At 41.2% G+C, this 24,584-nt stretch overlaps 1 protein-coding gene across 1 annotated transcript; it reads right to left on the bottom strand.

The window, feature by feature from the left end:
• Positions 1-24,533, bottom strand: LRRC30 (leucine rich repeat containing 30). Its single transcript, XM_030012842.1, has 3 exons — positions 24,321-24,533; positions 22,391-22,657; positions 1-1,609 (listed from the first exon to the last, which is right to left on the bottom strand). Exon 3 carries the CDS (start codon positions 1,187-1,189, stop codon positions 293-295), a length of 897 nt encoding a protein of 298 aa, XP_029868702.1. The 5' UTR covers positions 1,190-1,609; positions 22,391-22,657; positions 24,321-24,533; the 3' UTR covers positions 1-292.
• Positions 24,534-24,584: the final 51 nt, after the last annotated feature.

Here is a 24,584-nt window from a genome sequence, read left to right as displayed (position 1 = left end):
TTTCTGTCAAACGATGAGCAAACATTTTATCACAAGTTTGTTGTTTGGTTTTTTTTCCTAAGAAACCCCAAGCACACCAACACTGAAGGTTACAGAGGTGGCTATTTTTAGAAAGTTTACTCTTCACACACTTAATCAAGACCATCATACTTTACTTTCTTTCCTCCAACTGTTACTAAAGCCATCCACGTCTTCAAAATCCGAGCATTATGAAGTGGAAATGCCTGTGCAGGAAAGTGCTCTGATATGACTGAGTCTTGATGACAGGCTTAATCCCAAGCGCAGTGGAAACTCAGTTGTGCTCCTTTTTCTCCCTGAGGTAGTTGAAGAGGACATCCAGCCCCCCCTCGACAACCTCAGGCAGGGGCCGAGACAAGGGGTTGTGGGCAATGTGGAGGCCTTTGTCCATTGGGTTCCATGCGATGCGTGGCAGCCGGCGCAGCAGGTAGAGGTCATCCGGAAGAGTCTGTATAGCATTGTAATCAACATTTAATAGCTCCAGAGTGGTGATGAAGCAGAGAGATCGTGGCAGGGTGCGTATGTTGTTATTCTCTACGATAAAGATTTGGAGATTGACCAGATACTGGACACTCTCTGCGATGTTTTCAAGCCTGTTGGACCCCAGGTGCAAGAAGTCTAAGCTCCTCAGTGCAAAAATGCAGAGGGGAATTTGCACAAAGCGGTTGTTACTGAGGTTCAGTTTCCTCAAACTTGTCAGGTCGGTGAAACTCAAAGGCAGTTGCGAGATGCAGTTGTGAGAGAGGCTCAAAACCTCCAGCTTCCTGCACAAGCTGAGCTCTGCTGGCACTTCTGTCAGGCAATTCATATTGACGAACAAGACCTTCAGGTTCCTCAGCAGCCCAATCTCTTTAGGCAGACACTTGAGGCAGTTGCCACCCAAGTTCAGAACCACCAGCCTGTCCAGTTTCCCCAGCGAAGGAGGAATCATCACCAGCTGGTTGCGTGAAAGGTTCAGTTTCTGCACCTCAGGCAGTCCCCACAAGAAGTCAGGTGCGCTGGTCATCCCTTTCATTATGAGGCTCAAGCTGACATAACGCAACCCCCGCTTCAGCAGCGACTTGGGCTCTTTCCCTGAGAGAAGAGCCTCTTCCCACGCAGGCAACTTTGGACCTTTCCTCAGAAAAACCATTCTCCTTCGCCCCTCGTTCTTTGAGTGCTCAGTTCCCATAACACCCTAGATCCCTCCTAAGAGATGAAGTGAGGTTTTCTTCCCTTGCAAGTGCTACACCAACATGCAAATGCCAACAGAGGATAACAGCTTGCAGGAGGCGGGAAAGTCAAAGCAAGGAGACAAGGAGGAGCCTACGAAGTGCATCTCAGTCCACTGAGGCAGTTTCCATAGCTGCTGAGGGAAAGTTTCACTTTTGGGGGCTTATGTTGGTCTTGGTGCACAGTCTGTAATGAAATACTTGCTCCTGACTTGTGAGCAAACCTCTTCAATTCAAACTGAATGCTACAAGGCAGCTGTCACTGTCATTTGGCCTGGGCTTTATTGGACAGATATGTATCTTCACTGCAAAAAGGTCACAAGGGTGCTGTATATAACTTTACCATGTCAGCTTTCTTGGCTATCTGGTACATACCATGGCTGCAGGACAATTAACAAGAGTGACTTTAAAAAACAAACACGCGAGCTATAGAAGAAAACAAGCAAACAAAGAAGCTATCATTTCAATTCACATTTAAAGGACATTTTCACAATCATTTTTATTTTGATGTTCCTCATTTCACTGAAATAGTTACCAGTCCACCAGAAAACTTTGCATGCTGCAAAAATGCTGGTAAAGACTTTTCATGTGAGTCCTTGTTTTCTGTTTGGTTAAAAAAAAAAAAAAAAAAAAGTTAATGCTCGTAAAAAGTGTTAGCTTTTATATCCCCTTTGTGGTGAGGATAGGCCTCTTTCATTTCAGAAAGGGTACCACCTTCACTGCAGCAGTGACATTTTCCAGTGGTATCTGTGTCCACTTGGATGATTGCTTGCTACCCACATTGCCAAGTGTGAGCAGTCATACCCTGCAGTTCTGTCCAAATTACTCTGTCCTAAATGTCCTGTGCTACTTTCACATGTATCAGCGAGATTTTTGGGGACTGGATCTTTTGTGCTGCAGAAAATGTAGCAGAAATGTCCCTTTCCCCGTGAACTTTCCTGTCTTTCTGGGCTATTCTGGGGTACAGGGGGACTAGCAGTCAAATAGCTCGAACTATAAATGACATTTAACTCCGGGGTAGAGGGACTGATGGGAGAGGAAGGAAGCAGTGAGGTATAATAATACCCGACAACAGCTGAAGCTAGCTCTGCTGATGAAAGGAAATTGTATTGCTACAGGAATATGCAGTGAGTTTAAACTCAAAGGGACACTAAAAAGGATACACAAAAACTTCAGGCAGGATTTAAACTAGATGAAAATTGCAGCAAATAGTACAAGATTTTCAGGGCTTTTCCTCTCCAGTGGATCCATGGTGATGGAGATGCTTTGCTGCTGTCTGAGAGATTTGGTGATGGGTGTACCATCCCCACCACCTCATTTCAGAGAGCCTCACCTTAAAACCCTGCATTAGCTCGGATGCTAAAGGACTATGCATGAAGCTGCAGCTGGGAGTCGGGACATTCCAGCAACCTCTTTGGAGTCAATCCCTGCAGTCCCTTCTTACTGCCAAGCACCGCTCAGTCTCTTTTCGGTTTTGGGTCCCTCATAGAGCTGCACCTGCTTGGGGAGAGAGGGGGCATCCCTGCAGTTGTGTCTGGTAAGCGGGGTCCTACAACAGGAGAAGAGCCAGGACCACAGTGAGAAGCACAAGATGGTGGCGAGATAAGCAAGTCACGCAATTAAAACATGTGCTTTAACAGGGCTGCATGGCATAAAAACAACTGGCCCTGAGGCTGAAATATTGCCTTCCCTGGAGTGCCTGGACGAGCCTGAAAAGGGCTGAGGCCAGTTGTAGCTGTTTGGTTAGAGCAGGTTGGTAGCCTGATGGAGAGTCACAGATCCCTCCCTTGCAAGCACTTTCCACCAATATTTGTCAGTTTACAAACAAACATTACATTAAATCCCATCGCAGCCATAAGCTCTGACTCAGTGTTCTTGCTAACCATCATCCAAGTGCGCTGCCCAGAGTGGCAGAGATAACCCTGCTGCTGTAGGCATAGGAGCCACTCAGTGTGGGAGAGGAAACCCAACAGCAGGCCAAGCTTGGGCCAGATTTGGCTTTGTGTGACAGGAGGACCTAAGGCTAAAATGTGGCCCTTCAGCCCAGGCAGGTGGAGAAGCGAAAATGAGAACCTCTCACAAGTCCTTACTCTGGGTTGTCTGCCCAGCTGCTGTTAAGAATGCACCTATTATCAGATAGCCTAAATGGATTTGAACAAGGCATTCCCTTCTGCAGCAGCAAACATGAAGGGAAGAAAAAACCCTTTTAGAGAGCATTTACAAAGTTAGGCATTTCCTTCTTTTAATCACACTGCTGGAACGAGGAATCTGCTGCAGCTCTGCCCAGCGGCCCTCCCCGTGGCTGGCCTCGCACGCATGCCCACGTCCCCGTGGTCGCTTCAGAGCTCTTCCTTCTGGAGGTCACTTCTAGTAACAAACAAAAACAAAACACAAAGGAAGCACAGTCTCCCTGTAGCCACAGTCTCCCCCCTGGCTGGCCAGATATTTTTGGATGAGAACATCGTCCCCCTCTCCAAAGCGTGTTGGAGTTCACTGCCTGGGCTGGCCTCTCACCACAGAAATCCCCATTTCCTAACAGCGTGAGTCAGCCAAAGCACTCTGTACCCTTCCCTGGTTTTGCATCACGCCACCGATTTGAAACTAAGCCTGTGATACAGTGCAGTACAGTCTGGAAAGCTTTACTGGCAGAAAGCTTCACCCAGGGGTCTTTATCAAACAAACATGCTTGCTCTGCTTCAGTCTCGCAGCATCTCCTGCTATTGCACTGCTCTATCTCCACTGCCTGTCAGGCAGCAGCAGCAAAGGGGATTTAAAAAAGAAATTCCACATCTGCAGCTTCCATTGTCCGGTTCCCTTCCTGCCTCAGCGAGTACCGTAACTGCTGCAGGAAGAAAAAAAATAACCATTTCCTTTTCTTTGTTCTCCAACAGAAAAACAGGCTATTGAGCACGCTTGCAGTTATGGAGACGGAAACTCTGAGGTAACCAAATCAAATACCTTTCTTGAAATCGGGAAAATAAAAGCACAGTGGCCTCATCTGGACATCTCAGGAACTAAATTTCTGAACAAAAATAGTCCTTTATCTGTTGGTGTCCTGGACTGGTTTTGTTCAAACACTTTTCAGTTCCCTTTTCTCTGAGTTGTCTGCTGCCCTGCCCTGCCCTGTGCTGTGCTGAGAGGACAGATCAATTCCTTTGGGCCACTCTTAGGTAGATGGTCCAGTCAAACACTGACCTTTGTCGACAGGGCCTGGCAGAAAGCAGAAATGAATTTCATGTATGCAAGTTTGGCAGGGAAAAAAAACCCAAACAAATCGGTGGGATTTACATGATGCAGTGTAGCTGGTAATTGCTTTGTGGATTAAACAAAAATGTTAGTGTGTGGGGGGAAAAAATGACCCAAAACTTGCTGAAGAACTTTTTATACTAACTAATATAATAAGAGAAACTGCACTATTAGCAATGATAAAAAACTGGTACACTGACAAAAATGACAAGCTATATTTTTTGATGTTTTTTGACAATGCAAATGATTACATTTCTTTTTTTTTTGAAGGAAGCAGGATTGTCAGCCCTGAAAAAAACTGTAAAATGCGTTCACAAAGACCTGGAATTTTAAAGTCTATTGTCTATGGGCTCTTTTATTTGCCTGCAGGTTTGGAGTCTCTAGAAGGCATTTGGGAAACATTTTCAAGCTTTTCTCTGCAGCTGGGCAGGGGGGATGGAAAATGACATTGTTTTTTAATAAAAGTCGAGATCGCCACATAATGACTCTTCCATAGGATTTTAGCTTTTTATGAAATACCCAATAGCATCAAGCTTTTAATGAAGCCATAGCCATCTTAACCCACTGAATTTAAATTTTTTCTTGCAAAACCAAATTCTGTCATTGCCTTTTAAATCTGTGAGCATACTATAGATACCTATAGTTTCATCAGCATATATCTATAGATTTGTAATTGATTTTGAAGCAAAGTTCATGTTCTCTGTGGAGTCAAAATCTTACATAGTTCCTCTGGCTCAGCTTTATTAAAAAATGTATTAATATAACAAGGAACCGTTTAAATCTTTAAGCATAGCCTTTTCTAAAATGCTGGGAAGTTCAACCCATACTCTTTCGGAAGAAATTTTCATTTTCATTCTTTATCTAGGTGCTATAATAACCACCTGGCTAAATGAGGATGCAGAAAATACCTAACCTTTCCTATGACAGGAAGGATGCTTTGGCTAAAAAGGGTTAACTTGTTTCAAGTTCAGCAGGAAGCAACAGTCATGCTGGAGAAATGTTCACTACAAATACAACTGTAGCTACTGAACCATCTTCTCTTATGCTGTTCCTTTCCTCTGAAGTAAATAAAAGGTTTTTAAAGTAGTCGGTGCCATGCAGACTGTCAAAGATATCCTCTGGTCTTAGTGCTAAGGAAGCAAACTCTGTAGGTTTTTAACTACTTTGTAGCGGTTTATTGATCTTGCAGCTATTCTGAAATACTAAGTCAAATTTCAAAGGTAATTTGAGATTTATGAGATGTGACAAGAGACAGGAACAATTCTTAAGGCACTTTTAGATTTCCTGTTAATTTGTTTTTAATTATGGTGCTGTTAACAGCTTTTAATGCCTGTGTGTCTCTGGAGCTTTTCTGGAATGTTTTAAGGTCCCACGTGGAGCTGCTGGATCGCCTGACCCATGAAGAATTAGACCTGGAGGTGAATGACTGCCTGTGCAGGGGCTTATTTGACAAGAGTTTTGGCAAAGTTTTTCTGCAGACCTCTTGACAGAAGACAAGCTCAAACTATCCATAGTATGGAAGAAAAAGAAAGACGTTTGGTTTCATGTATGTATGTAGACTAGAAATGACAGGCTTGATTCCTCCCCATGGTCAGTGGCCAGCAGCAACTCTCATGTTACATGGAATTACAGGAAGTTTTATTTCTTTTCTGCAAACTTGCAGTAGTATTTTGAAATTCCAGAAAATGCATAAATGACTGGTTGGTCAGCTCCTACTTCTGGACAATTTCCGTGTGTATACACAAGCCAAATAGCTGGTCTGTCTGGCTATATCAAATAGAGGCAACCCACGATCCTGCACTGCGGTATCACCCGTGTCCTCTGGGGCACTGGTTCATCCTGTGCCCATGATAGTTCTCCCGGGCACCACTAGAAATGGCTTGCCTTAGGTGCTTGCCCACTCCTCTGCAGGGAAAGGAGAGTTTAGCACATGGACATGCCGTAGGGCACACCACCGTCCTGCAGGAGTACACCAAGGGCCCTGTCCTGCTTTATTTAGTCATATGCACACAGTCCCTGTGTCTCAGGCTTCTCTTCCTCTTATGGCCAGTGTGGTGACAGATTTCACACCATTTATAAACATATTTGAAGTCATTACTTGGAGGAGACCATTGCAGTATAGAAAGCATTCACTGTTCTATTATTCATCACTACATTAATGAACAGTCACATCTACATTCATAAACACCCATAAAATAGCCTGTACCTGCCTGTTAGCAATATGGATGTTTCCTAAATGCTACTCGTGGTCTGTGGCTTTCCAAATCAAATTGAAAAAAAAAGTTGGAACATTCTCCAAACTGGATGAAGTAGCTCTTAATATAACTGCTGCCACATCACCTCTGCCACAGGTACTCTTTTTCACAGAGCTCTTGAAGGTCATTTTGTTACATTTTGAATGCATCATAAGAAAGAAAACAGCAGTTCTTGGAAAGTAGAAGACAGAGCCTGAATTCTCCTTGCCTAAGTCTAATCTGGTCTAAAAAGAGGTGTTTCTTGGCCTGTCTCACAGAAGGATTCAGATCATCTAAGTGTCCATCACATGTTTACTCGGTTGGCCTTCATGCAGAATGCATCAATACTTCTTTTCTTTCTGTTTTTCTTTTGGACTGCAACTCCTCCCAGACTTATTTCAGTGCCCGGAGCAGATTCAGTGCAGCTGCCTGTGGTGTACAACCCCCAGCTCTCTGAAGCATCCTGTGACCAGGGATATTCCCTCTGGGATGAGGGAATATCCCCACCTCTCCTAAAGCTGTTGCTCAAATTAGCAGGGTTTTCTTAAACATCTGTGGGTGAGAGAGTCCAAAAATAAGCATGACTCTATGGTCTGCTGGCAGAACTCCCAGTCCCTCCTCCAAAGACTGTTTAAGTATTTTACATTTAATGGGTCACTGTAGTTACTTTTCTGGAATCTGAAAATCCATGCTCTGTTCTGGAAATAAAAGGCAGAGATGACCCTGAGAGTCCTGAGCAGAGAGAAGCATTTCCATGGGGTCCTAAGTGTGTAGTACCTGTAGTTTAGAAACAGATGGGATTTAAGCTAGACCATTAATTCAGCATTATCTAGTAAGAGTCTTACAGACTCTCCCTGCTCAATCTGCCAATATGCTGATTTTGATAGAGTGTTTTTAAAATAAGTAATTCTCTCCAGGCATTGTTAATGTCATTGTGTCTGTGTCCTGGCTCCATGGGGTTCTGCATGCCACAGCATAAAGACTAGGCGACTGAACGTTATGTATTACAAAGTTCATTGCTGCTGTGCAAATACCCATTTCTTTATTCTAATTGTTTAAGTGTGTTTGAAAATGCTGTTGCATCATAAAGTCTTAAGGGACAAAGCCAGAGGGAAGTTATAAACTTATTTTGGAAATAAAATCAAACACCAAATGATCCAGTTTTTCATGCCTGATTCTGTGTTTAAAATAAATGCATGCTTCTCCAACTGAAAGCACAAGCCCTTTTTATCTTAGCCCTCATGAAATTTGGCAAATCAGCACTGCAAATCAATGTGACCCAGTGTGAAGGGGTTTAGGTATTTCCATCCAGAGACCATTACAATAATGATTGCAAAAAAGAACTTAGGAAGTAATTCAATCAAAGCTGCTGTGGAGCCTTAATCCCAGATCCATGACTCTTACACAAATTTTACTGATACAAGAAGAAACTCTGCATTTACCTTCATATGCCTGATAAATGATAAAACAGAATCTAATTAAAACTCTCTAAAACACATACCGGTGTCTCAGTTTGGGATTTATCAGAGACATTATCAGAAGAAAGGGCAGACATCCCTCTAGACATTTGAAGACTCAATGCTGACAATTAATAGCTTGACTTTTACATTTCCAAGCTCTAACTTAAGGAAACATATCAAATGCTTAGCTTCAAAGGGCTTGAATGAACAAATAAAACTTCTCAAGCGATGCATCTAGTATTATTAGTATGACAACGATTTTTGAAATCCTATGAAATAGTATGGGTCACTGTATGGTCAAACAAAGGCTTTTAAGATCTGAGTCAAGTTGCAGTTAAGGGGAGCTAAGGGTAATCGCACAGATCACAGCCCGGAGGCAGAAGATACAGCCCAGTAGGTGAAAAAAGCACATGAAAAACAACTTGCATTAAAAAATTACCTTCAAAATAATAAAATAGAGCAAATCAAATGGAAAATAAGATCTTTGAGCTCAAGTGCAGGCAAAAGAAAAAAGAAAGGAGAAGAAAGACCCACCCATAATCGTCATCTCTCTTATTTTACAACCTTCTAATGAGCAACTTCCCAATAGAGAGAATCAAACATGAATCTGTTCTGTACCTGAACATCATAGCACTTATTGGACTGTGGGAAGACAGGATATTGTAGTTAATGATTCCACCTGAGGTGGAACAACAGCACATTCAGCAGTTGTGGAAGTAAGGGGAAGGTGAGCACTGATGCTCTGGTGTGTGGCCAGGTCAGCTAACAACAAGACAAGCTTTTTTGAAAAAGCGAAAAATGTGTGGCTCGAAAGGAATGCAAATGGCAATACAGAAATTTAAGAATGACATTAAAAGAGGAGGTTGGATTGGGGTGAGCAGGGCAAGGGTTTGGAGTATTTTGGTTTTAATCTTATCTTTCTGGACCAGGGAAGATGACAAGCAATATTTGCAGAGGATTTGAAACAACAGTGCCAGCCTGTGCATTTGCCATGAAAATTTATTACACACAGACCTCAATAAACTGATGAAAGGCATCCTATGATATGGTTGCCTGTGAGATCTGGAGACTAGAACTGGTGACCCATATTGTCTCTTCCCATGCTGTGGTCTTAAATCTGACCTCCTATCCTGCTGTCTTAACTCCCCTAAATGTGCAAAATTCAGGAGCCTCGGTTCACAGGCCACTGCATTCACATTATCTTTGGTGCTGATCCACACATTTTCTGCCTCACTGCATTTCACTTTTAGTTTATTGGATTTGAACAAATGTAGGCAATCAGAGGAAAATGCAATTATAACAGAGTTGCAGCCAGTGTTTTCCAAGTGATAAGAAATCTTATCTGTAGCCAGGGCTGGGTGAAGACATAAACTGGGCTGGTGGGCTCAGAGCAACATGCTGGCAGATGCTAGCAGAGGGTTATAGTCTGTTTCCCTCCCTTATCCATGGAAATGGATTCAAGTTTTCCAAGGCTAATGAACTTCGCTAAGCCGTTTCATGAGTCCAGGCTATTTACGTTACAAATGTCTTAATTGAGTCAGTCTGGTAATCGAAAAATGAATAAACATGCACAATCTTCATGAGGTATATTTAACTAGCAGCCTGGAAAACACCAGTGCTCTATGGGTTTAGACAAATAACATTTAAGGAATATAAATTTTGGCAGCTTCACTTTAAAACCCACTGGTGGAATGGAGCAGCAGGAAAAATATTTCTCAGTATGCTGTTTTTACCTTCCCCCCAGATGATGGTGTCATGATACTGGAGTAATACTGGGTAATATATGGTGACAAAGGAATAGTGATATTCCCCCACTGATAAGGCAGAGCGAACATTTGTCTGCAGCCACCTGTTCTTGAACTTCTCTAACTGCACTTTTTCACTGTCTCACTCTGGAGCAAACTACGTGCAATACAAGTGGAAAAGAGCTAAGTGCTCTTCCTTGGGTGGAAACCAATATGGAAATACCAAACATTGTCTGCTACCTGACATAAATAGTCATCTAAAAATATACCATCTTCCCCCAAACCCTCACTTTACATCATAAATGAAGCATAAGCAGACCCTAGAAAGATTGAAACAGAATGTCTACTGAATTTATGATTAATAAGCATGTCAAGTTTTATAACAGCATTCTTATGTGGACACAGCTAATGGCCTTAACATTGCTTCCAGAATCAAAATTGAATGGTTGAGCAGACTTAGCCTCAGGAAGGCCCACGGTGATAAGGGAACCATCAGAGAAAATAGGTGTACGCATTTTTCAACCTGTCAAGTGAAAAAAATCGCAGATGATGATAAGTCAAGGATATGCCCTCTCATATGTGAGTTGTATGAATGTTTGTGCTGAACAAGGCTGCCTCCTAAACAAGAGGTGAATGTTAGCAAGAGAAAGCTGCATGATTATCCCGTAAATTACACTCACCCAAGAGCAATAATTACTCTGAATCAGCATTTTAACAGGGAGGGAGCTGTTTTGTGCTGCTCAGAGCTGTTGTAAATTGCTAACCCTGTAAGAAGAGCAGGAAGAAAGAAGCACATGGGTAGGCACGGCAAAAAGGGCCCACAAATTTGGATAGAGCAACACATAGATTTAAGAATTATGTAGATCTTTTTGGGAGGGTTTCACCCGCCAGTGTTATCAAAGGCTCCAGAAAGGCTCTCAGGCCCCAGGGACTGAGCCAGGCTGTAGGTGCTGAGTATTAGGAAACTGTGAACTGGAAGACAGCCTAAGGACCTGCCAATCTGATGTAAATTTGCCTTCCTCCGAGGCTCCTACTGCTATCCTGCTGCTGAAGACAGGACTGAAGGGAGTGTGCACCAGCCAGGTCTCATACAGAAAGACCCAGATGCCAAACATTTTTTTTTTGTCTTTCTAATTAGCAAAACAATGTGTATGAATATGAACATGGGTAAAATAGAAAGCACTGGACATGGCATGTTGTCTTTTATAATTGATAACTGCTGATGTGCTCCTGGATCTGTCTTCTGGTAAGGACAATAATCAACTAGTTAGAGATATTATTTGTGTCAGCCCAAACTCTCCCCAGTAAACCTCATAAACAAATCTTAGCTATTACTATAATGCTTACATGCTTTATTAGTTTTCAGATAAATGCTTTGAATAAAAAAAAAAATACTGTAAAGGTAGAAGTAATAAATTAAGGGGAATTCTCCATTAGCAGCGGTATACGACCATAACATGTCCTTGCAGAAGTGGTATCCAGATAACTTATTGAACTATCCAGGCAATCATTGCCTTGATAGCGTTGGAAGAGGGACTGTCATTTGAGTTGTCTGTGTGCAGCGTATAACATCTGCTGCAAAAATGATAACTAATTTTGTAAGAGATTCAGTTGCTATGTAGTAAGCACAGCTCTGCACCACTGATCTGTGAGAATATCAGCTGTGATAGACTAACAGTGTCTCTCGCATTTCACACCCCAGCAAACTTTTTTCCCAATTTGCTCTTATTAGGAAAGCCTTGCCGGTTCCCTCTGTGTTTTTACCACAGGACCGACCAGTGGCATCCAACAGTGCTACAGAGGCAGTTCTTTCCTAACTAGCTTCTCAAGGGTGGTTGTACTCTTTCATGCAAGCAGGTCTATATTTCTTCCACTATGGTATGTACAGCTGGTAGGAAGTATTAATTTTTACTATTACAGCTTAAAAAAAAAAAAAGGAAATGGGATTAGGCAAGACACTGCAGCAATAATCCCCAGGCTCCTCCTGATGTGCTCCATGGTGAGTCCTTCTCAAGCCACCCATGACCAGAATTTCCTCTGCACAGCTCAGCTGAGGCATAAGCTTTGGCAGCACCGCATTTGCAATGGCAGACCTCCCGTTCCTGCTCTGTGCTGACTTGAAGGCAAGGGTGGCCCCCGATGAAGACTTACTTCCTGAGGCATTTAGGCAATTTGGAGGGGCTTCCGATACAAGTGCGGACAGATGAGCTTTGTTTCAGACATGAAGGATACAGTGATATAGTGAAAAAAAGTTTTTTAAAAAATAAACATAGTGCTAAGTATTACTATGACCTCTGGTTATATCTCTTTGTAGGTGGCCACTATTTTCATAAGGTATAGAGCTACACTGTATATTTCCAGCATGATTATTAAAATTCTTATGTTCTAGAATTAAATAACATTTTTATACCAACCATTGCATTTAGATAATTTGAGAACACCTGTGACTGTGTGAAGGTATTTTGTATTCAGGGGCATTAACCAGACAAAAATATTTTCTAAACAACTGGCCAAATTCAGAATCAATGTCAGTCAATGTTCTTTATTTTGGAAGTCACACCTGTTAATTCTCAGCTAGAATGTAAGCCTCTGGCTTTGCATCTTAAACATTCACACCTATCTCGATGTCAAAAATCGGGGAACTTTCTTACAGACTCTTACAATCACATCATTGCATCCCTTCCATACTTCTGACACTAGAAAGACCTCTGTCTACTGATTAATAGAAAACTATGCCTGAACAGCTAATTTCTTTTTATTTTAACTCTCTGTTGACATTTTAGCAGGAAATAACTGTACAACATCCATTGAATTTGTTCAGTTGTTGGCAGTTAAGACAGAAATGTGTGAGTCTACATCTTCATTGAATAGAGATTTGCACACACTGCTGAAGTTATTAAATGTACATGATGCAATTTATTAACTGAAAGCCCGTTAGTTCCTGACAAAAGCTAGGAAAAGGAGTCACAGTATAAAAATTTAAAGTACTAATTCAAAGACTTTTAAGGAACATGGAGATGACACTGGAGTATAGGAACCAGGCTTTGTGTAAGGCTTGCCATTGCAAGGTTTATTAGTGAGATTTCTCCTCTCTAAACCACTGAACATCCTAGCAGAGCATTGTCGTGGTTTAACCCCAGCCAGCCAGCAACTACGCACCACACAGCCGCTCGCTCACTTCCCCCCTCAGCAGGATGGGGGAGAGACTTGGGAAAAAAAAGTAAAACTCATGGGTTGAGATAAAAACAGTTTAATAGGACAGAAAAAGGAGAAAATAATAATAATGGTAATAATAATAGTAGTAATAATAATAAATAAAAGAATTAGAATATACAAAACAAGTGATGCACAATGCAATTGCTCACCACTCTCTGACTGATGCCCAGCTGGTTCCTGAGCAGCAGCCACCATCCAGCTTTCCCCCCAGTTTATATGCTGGGCATGATGTCATATGGTATGGAACATTCCTTTGGCCAGTTTGGGTCAGCTGTCCTGGCTGTGTCCCCTCCCAACTTCTTGTGTCCTTCCAGGCTTCTTGCTGGCTGGGCATGAGAAGCTGAAAAGTCCTTGACTTAGTCTAAACACTACTTAGCAACAACTAAAAACATCAGTGTGTTATCAACATTCTTCTCATACTAAATCCAAAACATAACACTATACCAGCTACTAGAAAGAAAATTAACTCCATCCCAGCCAAAACCACGACAAGCATAAGGGAACCATTGAAATACATCATCAATTATATAAGAATAGGTACTTAAATAGACCAAAACATATGTACCGTTCAGTAGTTGTGATTTTTTTGATTGCCTCAAATGATGATGTGATTAAAATATGCCAGTGATATTTCAGGAAATGTTCAAATTTTGCTTGCATTCAGATTAGAAAAAATAAGACTTGAAGCCAGTTATAATACTGTGGCATGTTGTCACAATCTCTTTTTTTCAGAGAGATGTTGAAACTGGGATCTTTAACATCACTAAGTGGCTTACAGCATTGCCCACCATTGGCTTTTAGTCTGTTCCTTGCTCTTCCAGCTGGACTGGGACTGCCTAAGAAGCATGGCCACATGCCTATTTTTGAAAAGCTACAAAGCCATGACCTGTGCTTACTTTCCTGTTTGCAAAACAGGTGATGCCATTCAGAAACATACGCAGAAATAAAACGTTCATCTCTCTGCAAATGAAAGGTGTTGAGCAGGTGTGCTCTGGCCAGAGAGGGGCATTCAGCTCCGCAAGCAGCATCTCGCCTGCCTTTAAATCATGTCTCGATTACAGCCACCTCTTCCTCCTCTGCCGCTGGAGGTGAAGAAGGCAAAGCCTGGGCAGAGAGAGAGCAGGCTGCGCAGACATGCTCTGTCCAGTGGCACAGATCTGGTTGGGAACCTGGTAGCTGGGAGTAGAGCCATTGGGTATTTGTGACCTAGAGACTTTATTTCGGAGGCGTTACTCCTGGTTTAGCTGTGCAACTCTCGGTTTACATGGCCTGTATCCATGTCACACTGGTGGATCCCATTTTGGTTTTAAACTAGGTGCATTTCTGCATCTCCAGCATTTCTGCATGAGGAGTTTACTTGGTGTATGGCTACCACTACCCTGTACGCTAATCTGCTTATCAAGTCACTGGCCGTTTATCTACCTCTGCCCTGGGAAATTTCATCCATACAGTAGAAATTTGGGACATTCGCTCTTCGGAGAACAGGGCGAATCATGACAGCAGAAATATAAGTGTTCCGAACCCATTGCCTCACAGTGCCTCAGTCCTGATTCAGAAAGATCACTTTTAGAGATAAAAGGATAATTCAATCATCATTTAGTTTCTCTTCCTCTGAGACTCCCAGCTAGGAATGATTTATTGAAAATTGTCATGATAGCTGTTATGTTTCAGACACTCTTGGAAAGGCTCTTTCATAACATGTAGCCAATTCGCATGGGCACAAAAATGAACTTTATTTTAAAGGCAGGTGTTCTAAAATATGTATTAGAGAAAAAAAAGACATCTGAATTTAAACTGAATAGCTATTAGATTCCCTAGTTAGTCTTTTTTAGTAACAATTGCTTATTAATTATTTACTGCTAGCAAAAGATTTGATGTCAAGCAAATTCTTTGGATTTTGTTGGCTTCGCTGCTGCAAAGCCTGGCACATGGTAATTCCAAATTCCAGGCTCAGTTATTTACTTTTTTTTTCCTGTGGTAAAGTTCAAACTGACTTCAGTGAGAGATTTGCTTCAGGAAGGGGTGTTGAATTTATTATTTTGTCATTATTACACAATATTACACAAAATATATAAAAGTAAAACCCATTACCTTGGCAATGCAGTTAAACCCATGAACTTTCTAGGCATCCTACTCGTCAAATGCAAATAAGCTAGTTCAATATGGTGCCAGGATGAACTCAATATCAGAAATTTAGAGGGAATAAAAGGCTCCACGAAAGTTGTTTTTTTTCATTTTTCAAACAGATGAGGCTAATGTGGCATTTTGATGAAGCAAAGATAGATACTTTTTCCTTAAATGCAGTGAAATTCTGTAGCCGAGAAGTACCCATTGTACTCGCATTCATTTTCAACCTTGCCTATGAGCTCCTGCACCCACCCGCACCTCTGCAACCTTCTCTGGACTCTGCTTCTTACAGAAATGCCATCAGGGGAACAGTGTGTGGAATAAGCCTGATGATACTGTCAATCTTCAGGCACTATACGCATGATGAGGACATTCATGCAGCCAATAAACATAAGGCAGGTGAAAAATAAGGCATAATACTCATGCTTTATGAAATAAGCTAATTAATGCTAAACTGTTCAGGAGCAGGAAAACTCCCCTACAGACAGCCTGTCTCATCATTTTTTCCATCAGAGTGACTGTTTTGTCTGTCTGAAGCATCCAGAGCTGGCCAGCCTCCCGCCGGGTACCGTCAGCCCCAAGCCCCAGTCTGCAGCGACCAGGAGCAGGGTCGATGTAAAACTGAACCTGGGTTTTCTGATTTGTTTTGTGAAAGGTGTGAAAAATGCAAAAAGTTACCAGCAAAGAGGAAGCTGGTGGGCTCTGCTTTGAGAATACAGGTTGCATTGATTTCATTAGCACGTTAAAGTGAGTGTTGGTAGGAAAGGAGTTAAGCGTTTTGACTTGCAGTTTTACAGTGCCATCAAGTGGCTGTTCTAAATGACTGCAGAATAAAATCAGGAAAACTTGGAGCTTACTGAAGATTTCTAGCAAAATTTTCAGATTTGAATGGAACAGAACATAGGTCTTAAAAGTGAAATTACATTAAATTGATTAACTGTAGTTTATATTTGTTGTTTTTAATAATTAACTTTTTATTACAAGTATTTAATTTTCAATATGTTTTAAGTACTTCTCTACTTTTAAAACAAATGTATTATTTGTATTAGTATTAAAAAATTGATTAAAAACACAATTAAATATCCTGTAAGAACACAACCCACCAAGGCACAGCGTCATCACAAATAACTTAGCAGTGTCTGGAAATTGAACTGGTGCTAAAGAAAAATCTCATTAGGAAAGTTTTAACCTACATGTTAGTGATCTGGTTTGGGATTTAAGGTTTATTTTTTTCCTGTAGGGTCTTGTGTTTGTGGCTTCACTGTCATGCCAATTAATTGAATTTTATCTGTTGTTTGTGTCATCAGCTTACAGACTTTATAGAGTACTTTGGAAATGTTATAATATAAAGTATTCACCAAAAAAATCACTGCAAACTCTGTGTGCTGACTTGTTTATAATTGGCTTGTTTTCAGTCACTCTTTGACAAAGCAACTTTCAATCTTCTGTAGTTCCTGATATTTTATCAAAAATCCTACAGCAATCATAGCTATTTTTCCTGTTCCTTGATAGCATTTATAAAAGAGTCCTTAGGGGAAAAAAAAAAAATTTGCTTGCTTGTATTGCACATGTAATCCCAGACAGGGTTTTTTTTCCCTACTTTTACAAATGAGAAAAACTGAAAAAAAGAGAGAAACCAATGGCTTCGTGGGCAGCTCAATATGAGATACAAACCTTATCTTCAGGCTGATGGTGCCTCTTACCAGAGATGTGCCGGTTCCTGGGAGTTTTTGCAGATGGGAAAGAATTTTAATTGCCACTTGCAGGATGGCACCCCTGCCTGCTCCCTGCAGACGACCAGAAATGTTCAGGGAGGCATCCAGGAATGGTAAATACAGCGCTGCAGTGTCGCTGCAGATAACCATTGACTAAAGCTTGATAATTGCATTTGTGTAAACACAAGCATTTCTTGATTGAAGTCAAAGACGAGCTAGAGAGCTCACCTAAGCTCTCCCCTCATCAAACTGATTGGCTTTCTGTTTCCGTCTCCAAAACAAACCTCTAATTAGCAATGGAGTTCACACAGAAACACTACCTTAGTAAATACAGCCTGATGGTCCATCCATCACGTGTATATTTATGTAGATACAGTTGTCTCTTCTTGCTATGCAATTCAGATTCTAAACATTTCCAGTATCTCATGAATTTTTAATTATAATTCTTTTTAAAGTGGAGCTGGTACCTCGCTGGATATTAAAAAATGTTAGACTGCTTCTTCACCTTCAATATGAGCATTTGTTTACATAGCACAAAAGAGACAGCAAATGTTACTGTCAGGCTCAGTAGCGTTTAATGCTGACAATGCACTGTGGATAGCTACGTCAGTAGAAACGGAATCAGAAAATAAGTTCTAGTCAGTGCAATTTAACTTGACAGTAATTAAAATAAGATTGCCTCATAAACTTTGTTCTTTTGCCCATATTTATTTATTTATGAATTAATAGGGCATCTGATTTCCCCTATTTTCGAAGTCAGGCTATACTTCCAACACAACTTAAAAACTGATTCCATAACTACCGTAGTTAGTTCAATGTAAGTGTATTTAATTCAAAAATCATACACATCAAATAACGCAGAGCTAATTTTAAAGATAAAATATAAGCGCAAACTCAGTTTCCATTCTATATGTTAATGTTAATGGTAATGTTTGAGTAGCAGAGGATCTCTCTAAATAGCATGAGAAAGGTAAAGTACACAGATTTCCAGACTACATTGTCATTTTTTTATCCACTTGTGAAAATTCAGTTGAAATATATGTAAGTGTACCCATCAGGTAGTAGGAAGGCACATTCACCTGCTCTTATAGACAGGAAGAGTTAGTGCTGGTTTTGAAATGATGCTTCCTGAACCTCACATTAGGACCCTCCTACTGTTCCTCAAATTAGGAACCTGACACAGTTTTTTAGATTATTATTTTTTAAATGGCTTCTGGTTTCAGTCTTAGGCAGGGCTAATTTCTTGAAAATTGGAAGTGATAAATTATTCAGTTTGCTGATAATGGCTTTCCAGATAGGTGTAAGGCACTTTCTTGCAATAGCAGGAATGGCAGTTAAGATTAAAAAATAGCTCACATTATGCACATATTTCCTCCCACATTAATAAAGTTAAATTGCCTCTTGAATTAGATTCTATGGCAAATTTCTATAACAGAAGCTTAAAGCTGACATCAGATTCATGTTTAAATGTATAAATAAATCACTTCATTTTAAAAGCTACAGAAGACAACTGGGACTAAGGTCACATATTTAAGCTCTTGGCTTTCATCTTCTGCTTTCTTGAAGTCTTGTTTCTTGCATTATCTCTAGATAGTTAAAAAAAAAAGGTGATGAAACCTTGCTAAACTCACATCAAGATGCCTTCTTTTAACACAGATTTTTGCATACACAGGTATATGTCTCTGGGCAGCAAAATCTCAGCACTTGCTGTTGAAAGCTCAACCACAAGAACAACACTGACATCCTATGGATCTTTTCCCAACTACATACCGGACTACATTTGAGAAGAAATGCAAATTCACTGAAGAAAAGATCAGAGGGTATGATTAACTGATTAACTCCTATTTAACATTTTTTGCAAAATAATAAGGAAGCAAAAATTAGTCACAAACTTTAATCTACTCTCACAAATCAATTGTGGTTTAAAAGTATGAGCTAAATTATTTTATTAATTCTCTATCCATTCAGAACTATCTGAGATGTTAGGAGCACAAATTAAATGCCATTCAGTTTGCCTATCTCTGTGAGGGCCAAGTTATATTCTCTCATCTTCCTAATACAAATTTGGAAGCAATGGTTTTGGATCCTTCAAGTCTCACAAATCCTTCCCACAGGTCCAAGATCAGTTTGGACATAATCAGTAAGATCGTTCCTGCTGTTAACATTTGTTCTTCATGTTATAGATGTCTGTCATGAACTTAATTGTGGCTGTTCTTTTGCCTGCATGGGTTGCTGGAACTTTCAAGCTCTTGCAAACAGTTTATTAAAAATGTAAGGAAGAGTCCCATGCCCAGACTGGGAACAGCATTATGGAAGGGTTGTTGCTGATTACCAGCAGTGATGGTATTGTATTCCCCATTGCTTATGGGTTCCATTTTTTCAACAAAAGAAAACTAATGAGTTCATTGCGATTTTGGGGGAGGAATATATTCACCATAATGCTATATACCATCTAATCATTCCTGTTGGACAATAATTGCAATTTCCAGCCTGTGAGCTGTTCACAGAAAACACGCTGAGTCTTCCCTTCAACACCATTGATGCCAATGAGTCAATTCTCGCAGGAAAACAGCAGAAACCACTCAACAGAAAAACATCACCACTTATTTTGCAATGTGGAACCAGTGCAGCTCTATTAACCTATTTCCAAACCATGCCACCCTTTGCAGGCATGTCTTCCTGCTGCCCAGTATGTCTTGCTACCTGCATCTCCTGCTTTGGTAGCTATGAAAAGGCAAGAATTACAAGAAGTGTCTTCACAGTCAGGTGCCTAGGCACGGTCCAGGCATGTGATATATTTACCACAATATAATGAGATAGTTCCATATTTAATTTCAAAACAGGGGGTCTGGGGCCACTATGCTGCTTGCATGGGGGCCTATCCAATGCTGCATTTTTAAAGCAGGGTTCCCAGGATGAAGAGATCTAAGAATTACTCACTATCTATATTTCTCTTCTTATTAGTATCTTATTATTAAAGCACTTTTATTACACTATTTGGTGTTGTGCCTTTCTTATTGAGATCGGGGAAGGACCCTGCACATTCCCCATGCAAGAACAGCCAGTGATGATGCTTCTGTGCTCTCCTAACTCCTGTGCACACCTCCTCCTTGGCAGGGTTTTTGGCCTCCGCAGCTGCCCAGTGCCTTGTTCCCAGCAGCCTGGCAGGAGGCGGCTGGACCCACTGCCTTTACCACTGGGGCTAGATTATGGCTGGTAATAGGAGGTGGTGACTGGGTGTTCACAGTCCCTTGAAAGCCTGGAGGGAAGGGTACAACTAAACCTAGGTGCTGTCAGTGTGAGGGACGTGGAGGTGCATGAAGATAGGGGCATGTACCAGGCATGGGTTATCACCTGAGCATTAAAACCCCTCTGCATTATGGGACTTACTGTTCTGGGAGCAGAGTAGGAATTTACAGTTTCCAGTTTTCTTTTTTCTGCTCCCTCTTTTTTGCATTCAGACTGTCCTAGAGCACCTGCTTCTCTCCAAAGCCAGCCCTCCTCTCTGGTGAGCACTTAAATCCGGGCAACTCCTGAGGTCAGTGAAGCTCATACCATGAAGTGGGCAAGCCCTTGAGGGACCTTGCTCACATGGTGCCTTTTCTGGCTGGCCGGGAGGCATTCAATCCACCCATGCCTTTTCCACTGGCCTCTGACAGCTCTGTGTGGCCTCCTGGAGCAGCTGTTTCCCAGGTTTCTCTGAAACAGCAGATTTTCTTTCTTTAATCCTCATGGGAAGCCTTTGTTGTCTCAGAGCCAAATTATCGTAACATATATTTCAAGTTACAAGAAAGGGCAAAGACTTGTGCTGCCAAAGCAGAGTGTCAGGCTACTAGCCAAGGAACAGCAGGAGGAACCTGGGAGATGCCCTGGCCTGAACCTCTGTCCTTGGGTTGCACTTTCAGACCATCAAGCTGCAGAGGTGGTGTCTCTGTTGAGAGGAAGTTGTGGGCAGGGTGTGCTGTGAAGGGCCTTTCGCTTTGAATTTACTCCTCTCTTTCGTCTGTCACAGCTCAGATTTATTAACCTCTGGACGTACTTCTCCGAGGGAGGGAGAAAAACACTTGAAGGGTTCTGGGAAACAACTGAAGAGTTATCTAAACCAGCTTTTAGTAGTGGCTGAATGCATATTAGAGGCAGACAGGCAGTTTACTGTATTGTTTTTTTCCTCTGATTACGAGTGATTATTATTTCCAGAATGCTTTTTCAGAACACTTGTGTGGTGCTTATGAGATAACAAGGCAGAGAGGCAGAATGGATAACAAGTGTGTGAAAAAAGCTCAACAATAACCAGCCCCAAATTAGAGACCCTTTGTTATGCAGTACAGCTATTGATAAAAACCTTATTTAGCCATTAAATGTAGTTCTGGGTGGGATTATCGACTAGTTATATCAGTGTACCTCCTTCTGGAAACTATTCCAAATTCCCTACCCCAATTCCAGCAGATACTGCTTCAATGGTGTTCAAGGTATAGAAATGCCTTGATAGGTGGTGAGGAGAAAGGATCATTGAGAGTGGGACAGGTGGTGAGGTAGGATGGCGAGACACGCAAGTTATTAAATGCTATGGATGAGGAAAAGCACAGCACTGCTGACAGCTATGAGTGCCCCCGCTGCCCTCCAGGGTCAGGAGGTGACCATGCTCCTGAGGGGCCTGAAGGGAACCTGCCATTAACACAATAGCTCTGCCTTAAGCACAGCAACACAGACAAAAGCTGAAAAAACATATTTGGTGTTCACTTGGAGTTTACTTAGGTGCAGGATTGCAGAGCGGTTCCATTCAGACTCTGTGTATTTGGGCTTTCTCCAGTTTGAATTCTCCCAAACCTCTGTTTTTGCCAAAGGCAATGTTTTCATCCATGGGTTGTTATCCACAGATGGATAGATTAACATATTCACTTTGTGCTACATCATCCTAAATATTAGGATTTTCCATTCCTTTGCAACTGAAACAGTAGTCCTTAAGGCAATTTTAATTAATGAAAATTGGTGAGAGAGAAAACAAGTTTTTAAGAAGTTTCCTATAACCACATCTCTGAGTATTTTCTGGGTATTTACAGATAACTTTTTTCTTGTCTTACTTAGCAAACTCTTTTTTTGTTTTATTTTGTAGTAAATTTTAATTAGCAAAACAAGTAAGTGTGAGGCATTCAGAAATTACCTTTCCTAAAGTTCGTGCCATCTCTGTCTTTCTTTCAAGTGAAGTTGGAGAAGTAGCAAATTAATTGTTTTACAATATAAAAGTGTCCTGTGCTATTTTGATTTGCAGTGCTACTATGTTAAACATATGATATAGTAGCGCTCAGAGTTTCAGTTTATGCAGATTGTTTTCAGGGACTGTATAAACATGCACGAAAGTGCAGTGCCCTAAAATGCTTTCATTCTCGCACATGTTTCTTGACTCATTCAAGATCTTACCTGTACCACAGCATTCCATTTTCTCATCAGATTAGTTTGTCAAAGACTAAGAAATTTCTAATCTTCAACTTGTAATACTTGATGCACTTGCTTGGTGTAAATGTGCAGCAGAGTTACACTTGCTTAAGAAGCTGAGATTCTCATCTAACGTCATAATCATTCAGAGCTCATTAGAAACCAAGGTTAGGAAAGAATTATATTCATAGTACCATGTCTTGAACTGGGGATCATTCTGATTTCCTGGTCCTTTGTAATACCAGCAATGACCTGTGGAAAAAGGAATGATAGAAAACACAGTAATCCTCTTCTCCAAGAAGGTACTTCCTCAAATGACATTTGAGAAGAGTCAGTTTTCCTAGGGAATGATTATAATGGACACTGAACAACGGTGATGTAGTCCTGCAGACTAATTCAATGTATATATTTCAGTTACAAGTTGTATAAAGATGTTTAGTTAAACTATAATAATTGAGTCAGATGATAAAATCCACAGCTGGATCTCAATATACATTCTTTAGTTCTTGTGGAATATTCTGATGAGGATAAATGCTGTAATAAGAAACTGGCACATATCATTGCCTGGATGTAAGAGAGTACTCTTCAGCTTGCTGTAATTTGAAGAAATGGTTAAACTGATTATAAAGCTGTAAACTGGCAGGATTTTATGTTGCACAGATGCTCCCTCTTTCCCTTTCCTTTGTACTTGGCTCCCAACTGGTACTTGTGATGCTGCACAGAGGATTCCTTAACCTGACCTCTATGATTTTAGAACAAATGACACTTTGGCTCTTGAAATTTGTTGACTTTTCTCTCCACAGATGTTTTGCTTTCCTCCTCCTCGCCTGTCCTGAAATTTAAGAAGTTCCTGGCGTGAGCAAAGGATGGATCTGTTGGAAGGGACAGATGTGGAGTGTTATTTATTTGTGGGCTTTAAGGCCTTTGATAAGGTTTTATGGCAGAAATTTTCATTTTTTATCTCCTTGACCCACAGATTTTTCCTGTTTATGTTTTGAATATAAACATTGCTATGCCTTCTCAAGTATAACTCATAACTCTGAGTTATATGATAAGAAATAGCTTTATTTTATATAAAATACATAAATTACTATTCTTTTCCTGAATTTCTTTACCCTGATGAATAAAAACAACCAGCCAACCATGCTGAAGTCTGAACTCCATGAGCAGCTGCCCCCAGTCTGAAGAACGCACTTGCAGTCTAACTCCGCTTATGCAACTCATACACATTATCGTACTTTGAAATATGGTTTTAAATGCAATACCATACAGAGCAGCACAATGTTCTCCTAAAAAATAAGCAGCGTGTGTTGTCAGTGGGGATTCGCATTTGAGAGACAGTATCTTTTGACTAAAATTCCCACACCTCAACCAACTTATTTTGGGCATACAGTTCCTTTTCCCAGGTAAATGTCTTTCCTTGCTGCAACTTACTTGAAATATTCATTAAGGAGTACTGTAGCTCTGCGACCTGACAAACATTAAAATAGGAAAGCCTAATGTGAATGAACTTTCCTGAAGTACTAACAAAAAGTCTCTATCTTGAGGAATTTCTACAACCAGTTTGTTGCGTTTTATGCTAGTTTCAAGACATAGCTGATCATAAAAAAGTTGCAAAGACTTCCTACGGGACAAAAGTAGTCAACCTCTTAGTTTGCCAACTGAGGAGGGAACTCGTTTCATTTACAAAAATGGCTGATTTGCTGTGTTTACGTGGAGCAGAGGCCCGAAAAATACCAGCAAGGGCATGAAGTTTCAAAGTTGGGGATGGCAGATTTACAAGAAAAGCCTCAGCAGCTGAATTATTTTTTTAAACACATGAAAATACCTGCCGGATAGGAAAGCTGCATGTTGAATTAGCTTAGCAAGGCTTTCTCCCCCCACGCACTTCTACCTTGTTATTTCGCATGATCACCTTTCCCTTCTCCCCCTCCTTGCAAAAAGTCCCAGTTGAGTTATTGCAGCTTTCCGGAACTTTTTAGGCACCGGGGTGGGGCTCGTCGCACCCCGCGCATCACCCGCACCGCGCGGCCGGGGCTGCAAGTGCTTCGGCGGCGGTTTTGCGGGGACGTAGGCGTGTGGTGCGGGGCGCGGGGTCCCTGAGCGTGTCAGGGTGAGCGCGTGCGTGTGAAGCTGTGTGTGTGTCACGGGGTGGGTGGGTGGATGTGCGTGCGTGTGT

Source organism: Aquila chrysaetos, chromosome 4 (genome assembly GCF_900496995.4).
Source record: "Aquila chrysaetos chrysaetos chromosome 4, bAquChr1.4, whole genome shotgun sequence".
In the NCBI taxonomy this organism is placed as follows: Eukaryota; Metazoa; Chordata; class Aves; order Accipitriformes; family Accipitridae; genus Aquila; species Aquila chrysaetos.
Note: the sequence above shows the minus strand (reverse complement) of the source record. Positions and strands in the feature narration are given on the sequence as shown.